This window comes from Apodemus sylvaticus, chromosome 22, assembly GCF_947179515.1.
Source record: "Apodemus sylvaticus chromosome 22, mApoSyl1.1, whole genome shotgun sequence".
Lineage (NCBI taxonomy): Eukaryota > Metazoa > Chordata > Mammalia > Rodentia > Muridae > Apodemus > Apodemus sylvaticus.
The window spans coordinates 35,230,700-35,245,290 of NC_067493.1; the positions used below are offsets into that span (position 1 = coordinate 35,230,700).

Here is a 14,591-nt window from a genome sequence, read left to right on the forward strand (position 1 = left end):
CCACATGCTCCTGCCTCACCACAGGCCTCGAGCAGTGCGCAGGCCCAGTGAAACCATGAAGCAGACACTCTTTTTAAGAATCTTTTTTAACCATGCGTACGCAAGGGTTTGTGTGTATGTGCGGTGTGGGCACGGGGGTCTAGGAAGTGAGTGCCCTCAGAGGCCAGATGTGTTGGATCTCCCTGGAGCTAGACCCACAGGTGGAGCTGAGTCTTCCCCACTTCCCAAGTGTTGAGTCATCTCCTCAGCCCCCGAAATAATCTTCCTCCCTTAAGCTGTTTACATTAGGTATCAATAACGGAACTAATACAACAATAGTTCAGCATATAGAAACCGGACCAGGGGGAGTTGAGAGCAGAAACTGCTCTCCCAGAGGGCTCGGTGTTAGGTCTGAGCACCTGCACCCTGCAGCTCTGAACTGCCTGTACGTCCAGCCCCAGGGGACCCGATTCTTCTTCTAGTCTCTGGGTATCTGTACTCACATACACATACACACACACACACACAGGCACACACACAGGTACACACAAGTAAAGATGGAAGTAAATCTTCCTTTAAAAAAATATCGGGCCTGGAGAGATGGCTCAATGGTTAAAACACTGGGTGCTCTTCCAGAGGTCCTGGGTTCAATTCCAAGCAACCACATGGTGGCTCACAACCATCTGTATTAGGATCTGATGCCCTCTTCTAGTATATCTGAAGACAGCTACAGTATACTCATATCCATAAAATAAATCTTTAAAAAATAATCAATAAATGCAATACACATGATATTAGAATGAAGAATAAAAAAATCAGTATGGGCCGGGAGGTGGTGGCGCATTCCTGTAATCCCAGCACTCTGGGAGGCAGAGGCAGGCAGATTTCTGAGTTCGAGGCCAGCCTAGTCTACAGAGTGAGTTCCAGGACAACCAGGGCTATACAGAGAAACCCTGTCTCAAAAAAACCAAATCCAAAAAAAAAAAAAAATCAATATGATTAGGTCAGGCATGGTAGTGCACGCCTTTAAGTCCAACACTCGGGAGGCAGGGGCGGGAAGACCTCTGTGAGTTTAAGGCCAAACTGATCTACAAAGCAAATCTCAGGCCCACTAGGGCTACATAGTAAGACCCTGTCTCAAAAAATATATATATAAAATCAAATATGAGAATAAAAGCGGGGATACAAGCCGGGCGTGGTGGCGCATGCCTGTAATCTCAGCACTTGAGAGGCGGCAGAGGCAGGCAGATTTCTGAGTCGAGGCCAGCCTGGACTACAGAGTGAGTTCCAGGACAGCCAGGGCTACACAGAGAAACCCTGTCTCAAAAAACCAAAAAAAAAAAAAAAAAAAAAAAAAGCAGGGCTACAGTTCAGAAGTGCAGTATTTGCATAGCATGTGTAAGGCACTAAATTCAATTCTCCGTATAAGAACCAATCAACCAGACAGACAGACAGACAGCACCAGGGACTGGACAACGACAAGGTACAACACTGGCCACCTACAGTGCTGTGCGAAGTCTTTCTGGAGATCCTGTCTGGCGTTGACAAAGGCACAGCCTCGCTCCGTCCCCACTACATACACATCGGTCTCGTACACGGCGATGCAGGCCACCTCGGCCTTGGATTTGGCCAGCTCTTTACACTGAAGCGGAAATGCAAGAACAACAAAGGTGGGTCTACACACGCAGGCCTAGAGTGGTTAGGTCGCTTGGGAGCCTACTGTAGGGAGAGAAGGACAAAAATCAAGGACAAGAAGAGGGCTCGAGATTGGGATCCCCGTGCTCTGGAGGTGGCGGCAGGGGGTTCAAAGCTACATAGCATGTTCAAGGTCGTTGTCGTGGGCTGCATGAGAATCTGTCTTGAAAAACTGGGCAAAGGGGGAGGGACAGTTACTAAGAGACTTTATCTCAGACCCCCAAACCTGTCACCCACTCTCCCTTAAACATCCTCCATATTTTCTTCACTTTATCATTATGAGTAATCATATTGGATGGTGTGTACGTATATGTGTGCATGCATGTGTGTGTGCGTGTGTGTGTGTGTGTGTGTACATACATGCATATGAGTGTGCACACAGTACTTGTGTGGAGGTCAGAGAACACCTTCGAGTGTTAGCTCTCTCCTTCTGCTCCGTGGGTCCTGGGACTTGAACTCAGATAGTCAGGGTTGGTGCCGAACTCCTCTACCTGCGGAGCCGTCTTACTGGCCCTGCTTTATGGTTAATTTATAATCGCCTATGGAAACCTAGACACAGGACGGAAGGCCTGTGAAGGGGGTCTGATCTGCTCTCCGGTGTTGTACCCCAGAGTCTAGAAGGAGACTGGATGGAGGAGGCCCGTCGTAAGTGCTTGTTAAATGCAGCAATGGATCCAGTCCCATTCCGTGGTTTTTAGGGCAGGTATTTCTAGCTTTCGTCTTTTTTAGGGGGTGAAGAGGATAGTCTCACGTGTCTCATAGTGGCTGGGAACTCACCATGTTATGCTGGCAAGATGTCCCAGGGGATAGCCTTCCGACCTGAGTTTGATCGTCAGGACCTATGTGATGACTAGAGAATACCAGCTTCCTAAAAGTGGCTCTCTAACCTCCTGGTGCACATTGAGGTTCACATACGTCACATCCACTAAAGACATGTAAACCATCAAAACAACCCCAGATGACCTTGAACTCCTGACCCTCTTTATCTACCTCCCAAGGTGCTGGGGTTCACAGGTGTGTCACCACACTGCACTGAAGGACACCCTCATACAGACACGAGGGGGATACAAAGAAGTGACACTGATGCGTGTCACCGTCCTTCAGTTCAGCAACAATCCGAGATATCCGCAGAGTTCCAGAGTCTCACCATGGACTCCAGGGCAGACATGAGGAAGGTCACCACCATCCTGCCGTCTGACGTCGCATCTGCAATGGGCAGGCTGGACACTGCTGCTTGGGCCATAGCTCCTGTACAGGAGAAACAAGGAAGTGAGCGTGGGAATCCCCAGTGTGCCTGTGATCACATGATGACAGCTCGGTGGGTGTGAATGGAGTCTCCATTCATAGTCATAGTTTACAGGTCGGGTGCCCAGGCTGGTGCAGGCTGGAGATGCCAGAAGCTTCAGGAGCTAAGATGTCCTATGGACACTGAAGGCATCAGTTTTATTTTATTTTATATTTTATTTTATATTTTATATTTCATTTCATTTTATTTATTTTTTTATTTTTATTTTATTTTTTATTTTATTTATTTTATTTTTATTTATTTATTTATTTATTTATTTTGTTTTTTTTAGATTTGGTTTTTTCGAGACAGGGTTTCTCTGTGTAGTCCTGGCTGTCCTGGAACTCACTCTGTAGATCAGGCTGGCCTCGAACTCAGAAATCCGCCTGCCTCTGCCTCCCAGAGTGCTGGGATTACAGGTGTGCGCCACCACCGCCCAGCTTATTTTATTTTATTTTATTTTATTTTGCAATGGCTCTTATCAGCCCAGCACACTGACAGGAGGACTGAATTCCTGACCCTCCTTCCTCCGTTTTCCAACTGCTGAGAAAACAAGCCACCACGCTTGCTTAAAGCTTTGGGCTTTGACAAGAAAGAAATGACAGGCAGTGGGAGAGGGGATGATCTGAAGGGCTTACTGGTTGGTATCAACTCTGCATCAAGCAGGAGTAAAGAATCAATGGTGGGGAGATGGCTCAGCAGTTAAGAGCACTGGATGTTCTTCTGAAGGTCCAGAGTTCAAATCCCAGCAACCACATGGTGGCTCACAACCATCTGTACACAGTGTACTCATATACATAAAAATAAATAAATAAATCTTTAAAAAAAAAAAAAAAAGAAAAAAGAATCAGCCTGGCGGTGGTGGCACACGCCTTTAATCCCAGCACTTGGGAGGCAGAGGCAGGCAGATTTCTGAGTTCAAGGCCAGCCTGGTCTACAGAGTGAGTTCCAGGACAGCCAGGACTACACAGAGAAACCCTGTCTAGGAAATAAAAAGAGTGTGTGTGTGTGTGTGTGTGTGTGTGTGTGTATGTGTGTACGAAAATGTGCAAGTGAGGGGTGCCCCAGAGGCCAGAGGATGATCTCAGATCCCAGAAGCAGGAGTCACAGGTGGCTCTGAACTGCATCACAGGGATGCTGGGAACAGAACTCAGGTCCCTGCAAGAACTGTAAGAGCTCTAACCACTGAGCCCCATGACTACTTTTATTATTGCATTTGAGAAAAGGTCTCATTATGCTGTAGCCCAAACTAATCTCAAATTCATGATCCTCCTGCCTCAGCTTGCTGTGGGCTGGGATTAAAGACAGGTACCACCAAACCCAGTGAAACTAACCACATCAGGCTTTAAGGAGCCTACAGAATATCAGCTCCCAGGGCCTTTCGTACTCACACGGAAAGGACCCGCAGCATTTTATATAGTAATTAACTTTTCCTTAACTGCAGGTTAGAGGGCTCTGTTGCTGGAGTACTCTTGGCTAGCGTGCTTGGAGTCTAGAGTCCATCCTCAACATGGAGAACAAACAAGCAGACAGACAGACAGACAGACAGACAGGTGGTACACTCTTGGAATCCCAGCACCTAAGAAGGGGACACGGGGCTCAAAAGCCAAGGTCATAGTAGATAACAGAGCTCTAGCCTAGCCTGGGCTACAATGAGACTCTGGTCTCAAATAAATAAATAAATAAATAAATAAATAAATAAGTTGAAATGGAACAAAGTACAGTGTTATTAGGACACATATCCACCCTGCAGTTTAGCTCAGTGCGCTTGGCCTTCCTCATAGTGAGACCCTTCAATACAGTTCATTTTGTGCTGATCCCCCAACCGTAACATTATGTCATTGCTAATACATAACTGTAATGTTGCCATTGTTATGAACTGGAATGTAAACCTCTAATATGCAGGATATCTGATACCTGACCCCACCTCCCGTCTGCCTCCCTCTGCCTTCTGCAATGGCAGGGCCCAGCGTCTGTGAGGGAGATCAAGAAAGAAACCTTGGGAATTGCAGCTGGTCTGAGGTGCTGTATGGACAGCCAGGAGCTAGCAGGTTATTTTATAGTCTCTGGTCCAGAAGACAAATTCCTTTGGGCTATCTTCATTGCCTCTTAATAGCCTCTTGCAGTCACGTCCTATCAGGCCTAGTATCTTTATGACCACTAAGTAACTTTCTAGGAGCTGCAACAAAGGCCTTCAGCTCTGCCTCCAGCTAAAACTCTGGTGGGTGGTCAGGGAGTGGTGGTGCATACTTGGGAAGAGGCAGAAACAGGCCAGCCTGGTCTACAGAGTAAGTTCCAGGACAGCCAGAGCTACACAGAGAAACTCCGTCTCAGAACAACAACAAAACTCAACCAAACAACCAAACGAAAGCCCATGTATGACAATAAATGGTGTGATCCAAGCACCGTAGGTAGGAGAGGTGTAACAAGATTGAGGGACACAGCTATCGCTGTACTCCAAGTGGGTCCCAGGTATCAGATGCATCATCAGGGTTAGCAGCAATCAACTTTACCCCACTGTGCCATTTCTTCAGCACCTTGTTATTTATTTTTTTCTTTTAGAAAGCTGGCCATGATAGTCAAACATCTACTGTCTTAGCACAGGGAGATGGTTAGCAAGGCCAGCGGGGCTACATACCAAGACTGTCTTGAAAATAAATAATTTATGCATGGTGGTCTAACCTTGGACTCCCAGTAGTTCTAGAAGATGAGATAGGATGAACACCTTAGGGAGATCTTGTCTCAAAATAACACTAATAAGTTGGGGGCTGGAGCCATGCCTCCATGGTTATGAGCGCCTGCTGCTCTTCAGAGTTTCAGTTTACCCAGTTTCAGTTCACAGAACCCACAAGGCAATGCACAACCATCTGGATCTGGTTCCAAGAGATGTGGTGCCCTCTCCTGGCCTCGGCTGGCACTGCATGCATGTGGTGCCCGGGCATACTGGCAGGCGGAACACACCCACACACATAAAATAATAATCAGAGCCAGGTAATGCCGACACACATCTTTAATCCCAAGCAGCTGAGCGGCAGAGGCAGGCAGAGCTCTGTGGGTCTGAGGCAAGCCTGGTCTACAGTCTACCCAGGACAGCCAGGCCTGTTACACAGAGAAACCCTGTCTTGAAAAATATACAAGTCTATATTAAGTTTGCTGCTGTAGCTCAGTGATTCTGGGCTCCATCCCAAGCACCAATAAAATAGAACAGCCACAAAGCTTGACCCAGCAATTCTATTCTTTAGTAAACACCCACAGGAATCCAAAAATAAATCCCATAGCCAACGCACAGAAATACAGTGGTGTCATCCACAACAGACAAACATGCTTTATTTAGTCTTCTACTTTAAAAAAGATGATTTAGTTCTATGTGCATATTTGTGTGTGCACATGCGCACATGAGTACGTACGTGTGCATGCTCACGTGCCTGTGTAGGCCAGGAAAAAAGCTTCATGTCCCTTGGATCTGGAGTCCCAGGGGGTTGTGGGCTCCTTGATGTGGGTTATGGGAATTATGCTTTGATCCGCCGCAAGGGCGGCAAGCGCTCTTACCTGCTGAGCCAACTCTCCAGCGCCTCCATTTATTTTATTTTATTTTTTATAAACGAAGAGGTCTTACCTAATTAGGTTCCTAGAAGACAACTGTATAAAACTTACAGTGAAAGATGACCATGTTTGATCATGTGTGATCCAAGCACCGTAGGTAGGAGAGGTGTAACAATAGGGGAGGTGTAACAAGATTGAGGGACACAGGTATCTCTGTACTCCAAGTGGGTTGTAATGAGCAGAGTTACAGAACATACCGAAGAGGTTTGTAAAGCTAGCTAGCTCTCTGGAACGGATGGGGTCACATTCCTAAGTACTGATTTTTGTTGTTGTTGTTGTTTTTAGATTTTAATTATTATATGTATGTGAGTACACTGTCACTGTCTTCAGACACACCAGAAGAGGGCATCAGATCCCATTACAGATGGCTGTGAGCCACCATGTGGTTGTTGGGAGTTGAACTCAGGTTTACATTTTAAAGTTACTAAAAATTTTAAACGGTTTTAAGTAAATTTAAAAAAAAAATCTTTTTGATTGTTGTACTATGTATTATGTCCATAGGCCACCTTGTACTGTCAACTAGACAGTACCACTAGACACACAAGCCACATTTTGGACGCTGGGCCCTTTCTTTCGTTCTTTATCGACCTAAGCCCCAGGCAGACACGAATACCAGATGCCCCCATAATTCCAGAGCCAACAAGCAAAACAAAACACCGAAGGTGGAGCCGAGCACCGTTGCTAGGCAACCGAGATGGCCCCGCCTCTTACCCTAACCAATCAAGTGTTTCTACACACTGCACAGGTCACGTCAGGCGGCGCGTGACCTCGGCACGCACAGGGTCATGACTCTTCCCGCCCCCTCGTCCCGTTCCAACCAATCAAAAGAGAGATTTTGGTGCGCGCCTTGCGTGCGAAGGGCGCCTAACCGCACGTCTTCCCCACCCCACCCCCACTCTTCAGGGCCTGCTTGCGGTGCAGAAAATGGGGTTCGGGGCGGGCCACCGGGCGCCTAAAAGGTTCCGCCACGCGCCCCGAGAGATCTCTCTGCCCCGGGGGACTTCCGGAAGCGGAAGTTGTGAGGGACGCGGCGGCGGAGTACGCACCTGAGGGCCCTGCCGTGCGGTCCGCGCCGGGGGTCTGAAGCCTGGGTTGCGCGTGCGCAGCGGCCCTGGGCAGGCGCCCGGAGCCCGGGGGGCGAGGGAGCGTGGGCGGAGGGCGCCTGCTCCCCGCCGGCCTCTGTACGCGCCCCTCCTGTTTCTCGTTTTTATTAGTTATTTTTCCCCCTTTCTTTTTTATTATTATTTTTTGTCTTTGCTTCCTGGAAGGTCGGCTTCCCGCGCGTGTCCGAAGCACCCCCAGTGGGGACGGCCACTTCCGGTGCGCTTCCGGACGGCTTCCGCGCGGCGGCCTGCGGGGGGTGCGTGGCGCGCGCGTGTCTTCGCGCCTTCCCCGACTGTGCAAGGTCTTTCTCGATACACAGTGGTGCGTGCATGTGGAAGCCTAGAGGACACCTCAGGTGTTACTGAGGCATTCGCTGCCCCCCCCCCTCGATTTTGTCCTGTAGCCCAGGCTATCCCAGGACTTGCACTGTAGACCAGGCTGGCCTCGAACTCAGAGATCCACTGCCATCCTCCTGAGCACACACCTCCTGAGCGCCACCACACCACCTACCTTTTAGAACATTGCATTTCCTTTAAAAATTGTTGTGCCCGTGATGCAAACCTCGGGGGCAATTCCTAAGGCACTGTCTTCTTCCAATATTTTGCCAGCCTGTGTATAAGGCCAGAAGAGGTCACGATAGCCCTGGACCTGGAGTTAGAGATGGCATGGATGCGGAAAACTGATCTTGTGTCCCTTGCAAAAGCAGCAAGTGTCCCTAACCGCGGAGCCATCTCTCCAGCCCCACTTTACCAGCGTTTCGGTTTCTTTGCTTTAAGATTTATTTGCAAAGGGGGTTGGCGAAGTGGTTCAGCTGTTAAGAGCTGGTAGTGTGCTTTCAGAGGCACAAGGAATCAATCCTCTGGCCTCTGTAGGCACCCACACCCGCTAATAATAATAATAACAATAATTTATTGCTTGGTGTATGGTGACACATGTCATTAATTCTAGCATTCACAGGGCAGAGATAGGCAAATCCCTGTGAGTTTGAGGCCAGCCTTGGCTACTTAGTTTCAGGCCAGCCGTGACTATATAATAAGATCCTGTTCCAAAAAAAAGATGAGAAATAACGCTTCGTTCATCCGAGGAAAGGTTGTGTAGCCTCCTATGTAGTCTGTATTTGCTCGTGTTCTTGAGCTGGCTGCAATTAATTCTTTCCTCCCCAGGCCACAAGTGGGTCACCGATTGCTAGCTGGATCCTGTGGTATTTGTCCAGCCTGAAAATCACTTGCTCTCGGGACTTGTCAAAACCAGGTCACTCACCCTGGCAATGTGACTTTTCAGGGCACAGTGCTTGGTGGCTGTTCTGGCTCCCACTGTGTTCTCTCCACACCTTTCCTGTTTTCTGTCTCCACTCTCTTTGCTGCCTGCCCTCAGTCCTTGACTTACCTAGTTTCAGGGTTATTAAATAACATTTCCATGCTGGGTGGTGGTACAGGCCATTAATCCCAGCGCTCTGGAGGCAAAGGCAGGCAGATCTTTGAGTTCAAGGCCAGCCTGGTCTACAGAACATGCTCTATGACAGCCAAAGATATGCAGAGAAACCCTGTCTCAAAACATTAAAAAAAAAAAAAAGAAACAAACAAAAATAAACCAGCCAACAATAACAACAAACCAAACCAAACAAACAAACAAACAGGCCCCCAAAACATTGTCATGATTTGCTGGTCTTCAGTCTAGACCATTCCTCTGAACTTGAAATCTGTGTAGCCCAGGAGACATTGAGCTGCAGGAGGACAATATGGCCCACCCGTCCTCGTCATCTCAACCCCATCTCAAGGCGACAGGTTTCAGGCCGATGGGGTGGGAGCATGTGCTGTGGGACCTCCTCCATTTCCTGATAGGAAGCTGAGGGAGGAAGAGGGGGAGAAAGAAGAGGTATAGTTACATCATCAGTGACCCACTTCCTCCCCCTAGGCCCTACCTCCCGAGATTTCCAGAGCGACCCAAATAGAGCAATCAGCTGGGGTTCAAGTTTTCAATAGATGAGCTTTTGGGGAGGACATTTTATCCTGGACCATAATAGCTGGTTGAGTTTTCCTTCCTTCCTTCCCTTCCTCTTTTCTTTCTTTCTTTCTTTCTTTCTTTCTTTCTTTCTTTCTTTCTTTCTTTCTTTCTTTCTTTCTTTCTTTCTTCTTCTCCTCCTCCTCCTCCTCCTCCTCCTCCTCCTCCTCCTCCTCCTCCTCCTCCTCCTCCTCCTCCTCCTCCCCTCCAGAGCTGCATAATGAGACCCTGTCCCAAAAGTAATAAATCAGCTACACATTGCAACCATAAAAAAATAAGTATCAGCAAGAGAGGCTAAAGTAAGAAAACTGGATAGTGTTTAACAGCAAGTGGAGTGCAGGGTCCACTCAGGCTGGTGACCTGCACCCTTGGTGACACTGGTGAATGCTGCCGTCATGAGCAGGATGACTCAAGGCTGAAATGCCATTTATCGTAGTTAGCGCCTCTCAGTTAACTCAGGAATTTGATGCAATCTCAACAGTAAAACCCAGTGGGATTAGATGACAAGTTGACTTTTAAATTTTCACAGAAGTAAATGTTATGAAGAGCAAAGCCAATTTTGTGAGAAAAAGAACAAAACAGGGAGCCTTGAATAAAAATTAGAGCGTACAGCGCAGCACCTGGGAACTTGTCGTAGGGTCTACTGATTTTCTTTTTTCCTTCCCCTGTGTTATTTCAAGACAAGGTCTCGTGGAATCCAGGCCGGCCTCAAACTCACTGTGCAGCCAAGGATGACCATGAGTTGATCCTCTGCCTCTGCCTCCCAAGTGCTGAGAAGACAGGCTTGTGCCACCGTGTTTAGCTTCCTCATATATTCTAAATATTTTCAAACACCAAGATTATGTTTGTGGTAGACAATAAATTATTTTGGGGTGATGAGATATCCATTTGGCCCCATGTGGTGGCACACACCCTCAATCCCAGCACTTCAAACACAAAGACAGGAGAGCTCCGAGTTCCACACCAGCCTGCTTTACACAGTGAGTTCTAGGCGAGCTGGGGCCATACAATCAGATCTTGTTTCAAAAAGAAAAAAAAATCTATTAACAGTTTTAAATTGTGGGGTGGTGAGATGGCCCAGAGGATGAAGGCTCTTGTTTTTTGAGTCTGAATTTTTTTTGTTTTTTGTTTTTGTTTGTTTGTTTTTTTGAGACAGGGTTTCTCTCTGTAGATCAGGCTGGCCTCGAACTCAGAAATCCGCCTGCCTCTGCCTCCCAAGTGCTGGGATTAAAGGCATGCGCCACCATCACCCAGCGAGTCTGAAATTCTTGAGCCCATCTTTGAACCTATATGGAGGAGAGTGACTTCCTAAAGATGTTTTCTGACTTTTGTACTTATACTGTGGTATGCATTCATCCCCATCCCCAAATACATATTACATTTTAAAATTGAGACTGGACTTGATAGTGCTTGCCTGTAATCCTGGCACACAGGAGGCAGAGGCAAGAGGATCAGGAGTTCAAGCAAGTTGGCAGGTTCAATACCAGCCCGGGTTACATGAGACCCTGTTTCAAAAACCGCAAACGTTTACTTTTGTGGGGCTGTGGGTAGAACTCAAGAGCTTGCACATGCTAGGTGAGCACGTTACCAATGGACCACACTCCCTGCTTCTGACTGTAATCATAAATCTCCTTCTGAGCTTGACTGTTAATGCGCCTTGCCACAAAATAGGGACCAGATTGGTGGGCAAGCACTGCCACCTAGTGGCCATGATTCACACTGGCGCCGGCCTCTTGGTTACAATTTTGGAAGATTTTTTAAACATTTTTATTTATTTGTACATGTGCATGTCTGTATGAGTCCAAGGGCCCCTGGAGACCAGAGGTCTATGTCAGATTCCCTGAAGCTGGAGTTCTTAGGTGGTTGTGAGCCACCTGATGTGGGGACTGGGAACCAAATTGGAGTCCTCTGCGAGAGCTGCAAGCACTGTTAATGGCTGAAATGGCCCCAGGCCACCTTTGCTTTCCCTTTTTTCCCTTTGAGATAAGGTCTCACCGTGAACACATAGCCCTGGCAGGTCTGGAACCCACTGTGTAGACCAGGCAAGCTATATTCAGCTGCGCATGCGTACTGAGCGCGGAGATCAAAGGTACGCCCCGCCGTGTCCGACTCCTCGCTCCCAGTCTTACAACAGAGAAGACTTCTTTCCTTTCGACGACTTTTATCTTTTGAACTGGGCTTTCACTATGTCAGCCTGACTGGCCTGGAACTAGCTATGTAGACCAGGCTGGCCTCAAACTCACAGAGATCTGCCTTCCTTTGGCTTTGGAGTGGTGGTGGGATTAAGGGTGTGCACGACCTTGCCCTTCTGTCTTTTTGGCCGTCTCCTAAATGTAAAATGGTCTAGAAAGTTGAGGGATCCATCTAGGGCTATTGATCTTTTTTGTGTGTGTGAGATGACGTCACACTGCAACCCAGGCTGCCCGAGATCCTGCTCCTGCTGAGTGCTGGCGAGGCAGATGAGCCACACATGGCTTAGACAGGTTGATTTTTAAGTTTTCCCTGCAGCGCACAGGCTTATGGAAAGTGGGCAGGGGCTCTACCACTGAGCCACGCCCCCAGCCCCTCCCTGGGGGATTCTAGGCAGAGGCTCTACCACTGAGCCACGCCCCAGCCCTCCCTGGGGGATTCTAGGCAGGGCTCTACCACTGAGCCACGCCCCCAGCCCCTCCCTGGGGGATTCTAGGCAGGGGCTCTACCACTGGGCCACGCCCCCAGCCCTCCCTGGGGGATTCTAGGCAGGGGCTCTACCACTGAGCCACGCCCCCAGCCCCTCCCTGTGGGATTCTAGGCAGGGCTCTACCACTGAGCCACGCCCCCAGCCCCTCCCTGGGGGATTCTAGGCAAGGCTCTACCACTGGGCCACGCCCCCAGTCCCTCAATGGGGGCAAGGGCTCCACTATTGAGTAATAACGCCAAGTGATTTTGAATTCTTGTTTTGATCCTGTTTCATGCTGTTGCCTAGGCTGGCCTGGGACCCTGGATTCTCCAGCCTCAGCATCCACGGTGCTGGACAGACAGCAGTGGATGTCACATCTGTTCTCCACTCTGGACCTATTCTGTCTTCACACCTAATGACGTCACCCCACTCACACCAGCTCCTTGCCGGAATGTTTAGTCGGGAAAGATGCTTTGGCATCTGTGAATTGTGAATTTACCCTCTTTCATTTTGCCTTCCACGATCCACATCTTTTTTATTTTGTGTTTGTTTTTGGAGGTGGGAGGGATGTTTTTCTTGTCGCCCTGGCTGTGTAATCCTGGAACTTACTCTGTAGACCAGGCTGGCCTCGAACTCACAGTGGTCCACCTGCCTCTGTCTCCTCATTCCTGGGATTAAAGGCGTGTGCCATCACTGGCTGGCTTTGCTTGTTAAGACACACACACACACACTCACACACACATCCTGCCTTGGCTCCCCAGGGTTGGAGTGACTTTGCTTTCAGTTTGCCCAGGGAAGTCAGGCCCCGCCTCATGAGTGTCACGTGTCTGTCTCTGTCCAGGCTCTGCCCTCCTGACCTGACCTGAGACTGATATGATGGCCGCAAGCTGCAGCTCACGAAGCTTGCAGACGGATCCACTTTGGGGAAGAAGGGTTTCGCCTGGATTCTGAACAACAGGAGGCGTGTCCCTTATCACGTGAGAGCGAGAGGCCAGCGGCCTGACGTCATCCCCGCTGAGCTCCATAAAGCTCTTTTCTGGATGCCCCGCCTTTTAATTTACTTTGCATTTATTTTGTGGGAATGTGTGGGGAGATGCCCATGATACAGAGTCAGTTTGGAGGTCAGAGGACAACTTGCAGGTGTCTGTTCTCTCCTTCTGTCCCCCATGTGGAAGCCCTGGGATTTGGGGCTTGGTGGCAAACACCTATCCCCTAAAGCCGTCTTGTTTGTCCCCAGTGGATCCCCTTATCTTCTTGGAGTTTTCGCCTTTATGAGACAGTCCTGCATCCTGGCAAAGCAGTAAGAACATACAGATAAGCACACACTTCACACACTAGGTCTGTAACATAGTCTTACACTTTGAGATTATTTGGGGATTTAGTAAACACTGGATGAATTGTGGGGCTTCAGCTGTTCCTCAGTTGACAGTGTGTTTCCTGCATAGCTGGTCCCATCCCAGGGCTGTGTAAACTCAGCATAGTGGTGCACACTGGTAACCCTTGCACTGGAGATGGGCAAAAAGATCAAGAGTTCAAGGCCATCCTTGGGTACAAAATGAATTCGAGCTCAGCCTGGGATACATGAGACCCATCTGAAGAAAACCTAAGTAGTACATTCCTGTTTATCAAGCAATGCACGCTAAGGCTGAGCAAAGGGAGGCCGGGAGGGAAGGGTCCACTCTGCATTAAGGGCTAACATCTGGGAAGCCCTGTCATGAACTGCAACCTTTGTTTTATAAAAATCTTATTTAGGGACTGAATTTCCCTACATAGCCTTTCATTCTGGAGCTGAGGTCCACAGGAACTAAGAAGGGCCCGTGAAAGCCAGGTGTGGTTCAACCAGGGTTGAACCTGGCATATTGACATGGGTCTGTAATCCCATCACTTGGGAGGCTGAGGTAGGAGAACTTTAGTGAGTTAGAGGCTAGCCTGGGTTACAGAGTGAGACCCTGTCTTAAAAAATATCAGAGGGCTGGAGAAAGGGCTCATCAGTTAAGAACATTGTGCAAAAACAATAACAACCAAAGAAAACAAAATTCTGTTTATTCTTCCAGAAGAGCAAAGTTCTATTTCTAGTGTCCACATAGGGGTGGGGTGGGTGGGTATCAACTGTAACTCCAGTTCTAGAGGATCTAACACTCTCTTCTGGGGCCTCCACAGACACTATACACACAGGGTACACAGATATACTCGCAGGCAAAGAATCTATATGCATAAAATAAAACCGCCTAAAATAAACTAAATCAACCAACCAGTGCTGGGTAT

General features: G+C 48.4%; 1 protein-coding gene across 5 annotated transcripts in view; it reads right to left on the minus strand.

Moving 5' to 3' along the window:
* Gtf2ird2b (GTF2I repeat domain containing 2B) overlaps positions 1-7,888 on the minus strand; it is a 37,322-nt gene extending 29,434 nt beyond the window's left edge. For 2 of the 5 annotated variants that reach the window (XM_052168625.1, XM_052168624.1), the window contains exons 1-3: positions 7,609-7,884; positions 2,822-2,922; positions 1,483-1,621 (exon numbers count right to left, since the gene is read on the minus strand). In XM_052168625.1, the coding sequence (XP_052024585.1) occupies positions 1,483-1,621; positions 2,822-2,917 (235 nt within the window). In that variant the 5' untranslated portion in view covers positions 2,918-2,922; positions 7,609-7,884. Of the gene's footprint in view, positions 1-1,482; positions 1,622-2,821; positions 2,923-7,608 lie in introns of all 5 variants that reach the window. The other 3 variants (XM_052168627.1, XM_052168628.1, XM_052168629.1) reach the window with 2 other exon arrangements.
* Between the last annotated feature and the right edge of the window lie 6,703 nt (positions 7,889-14,591).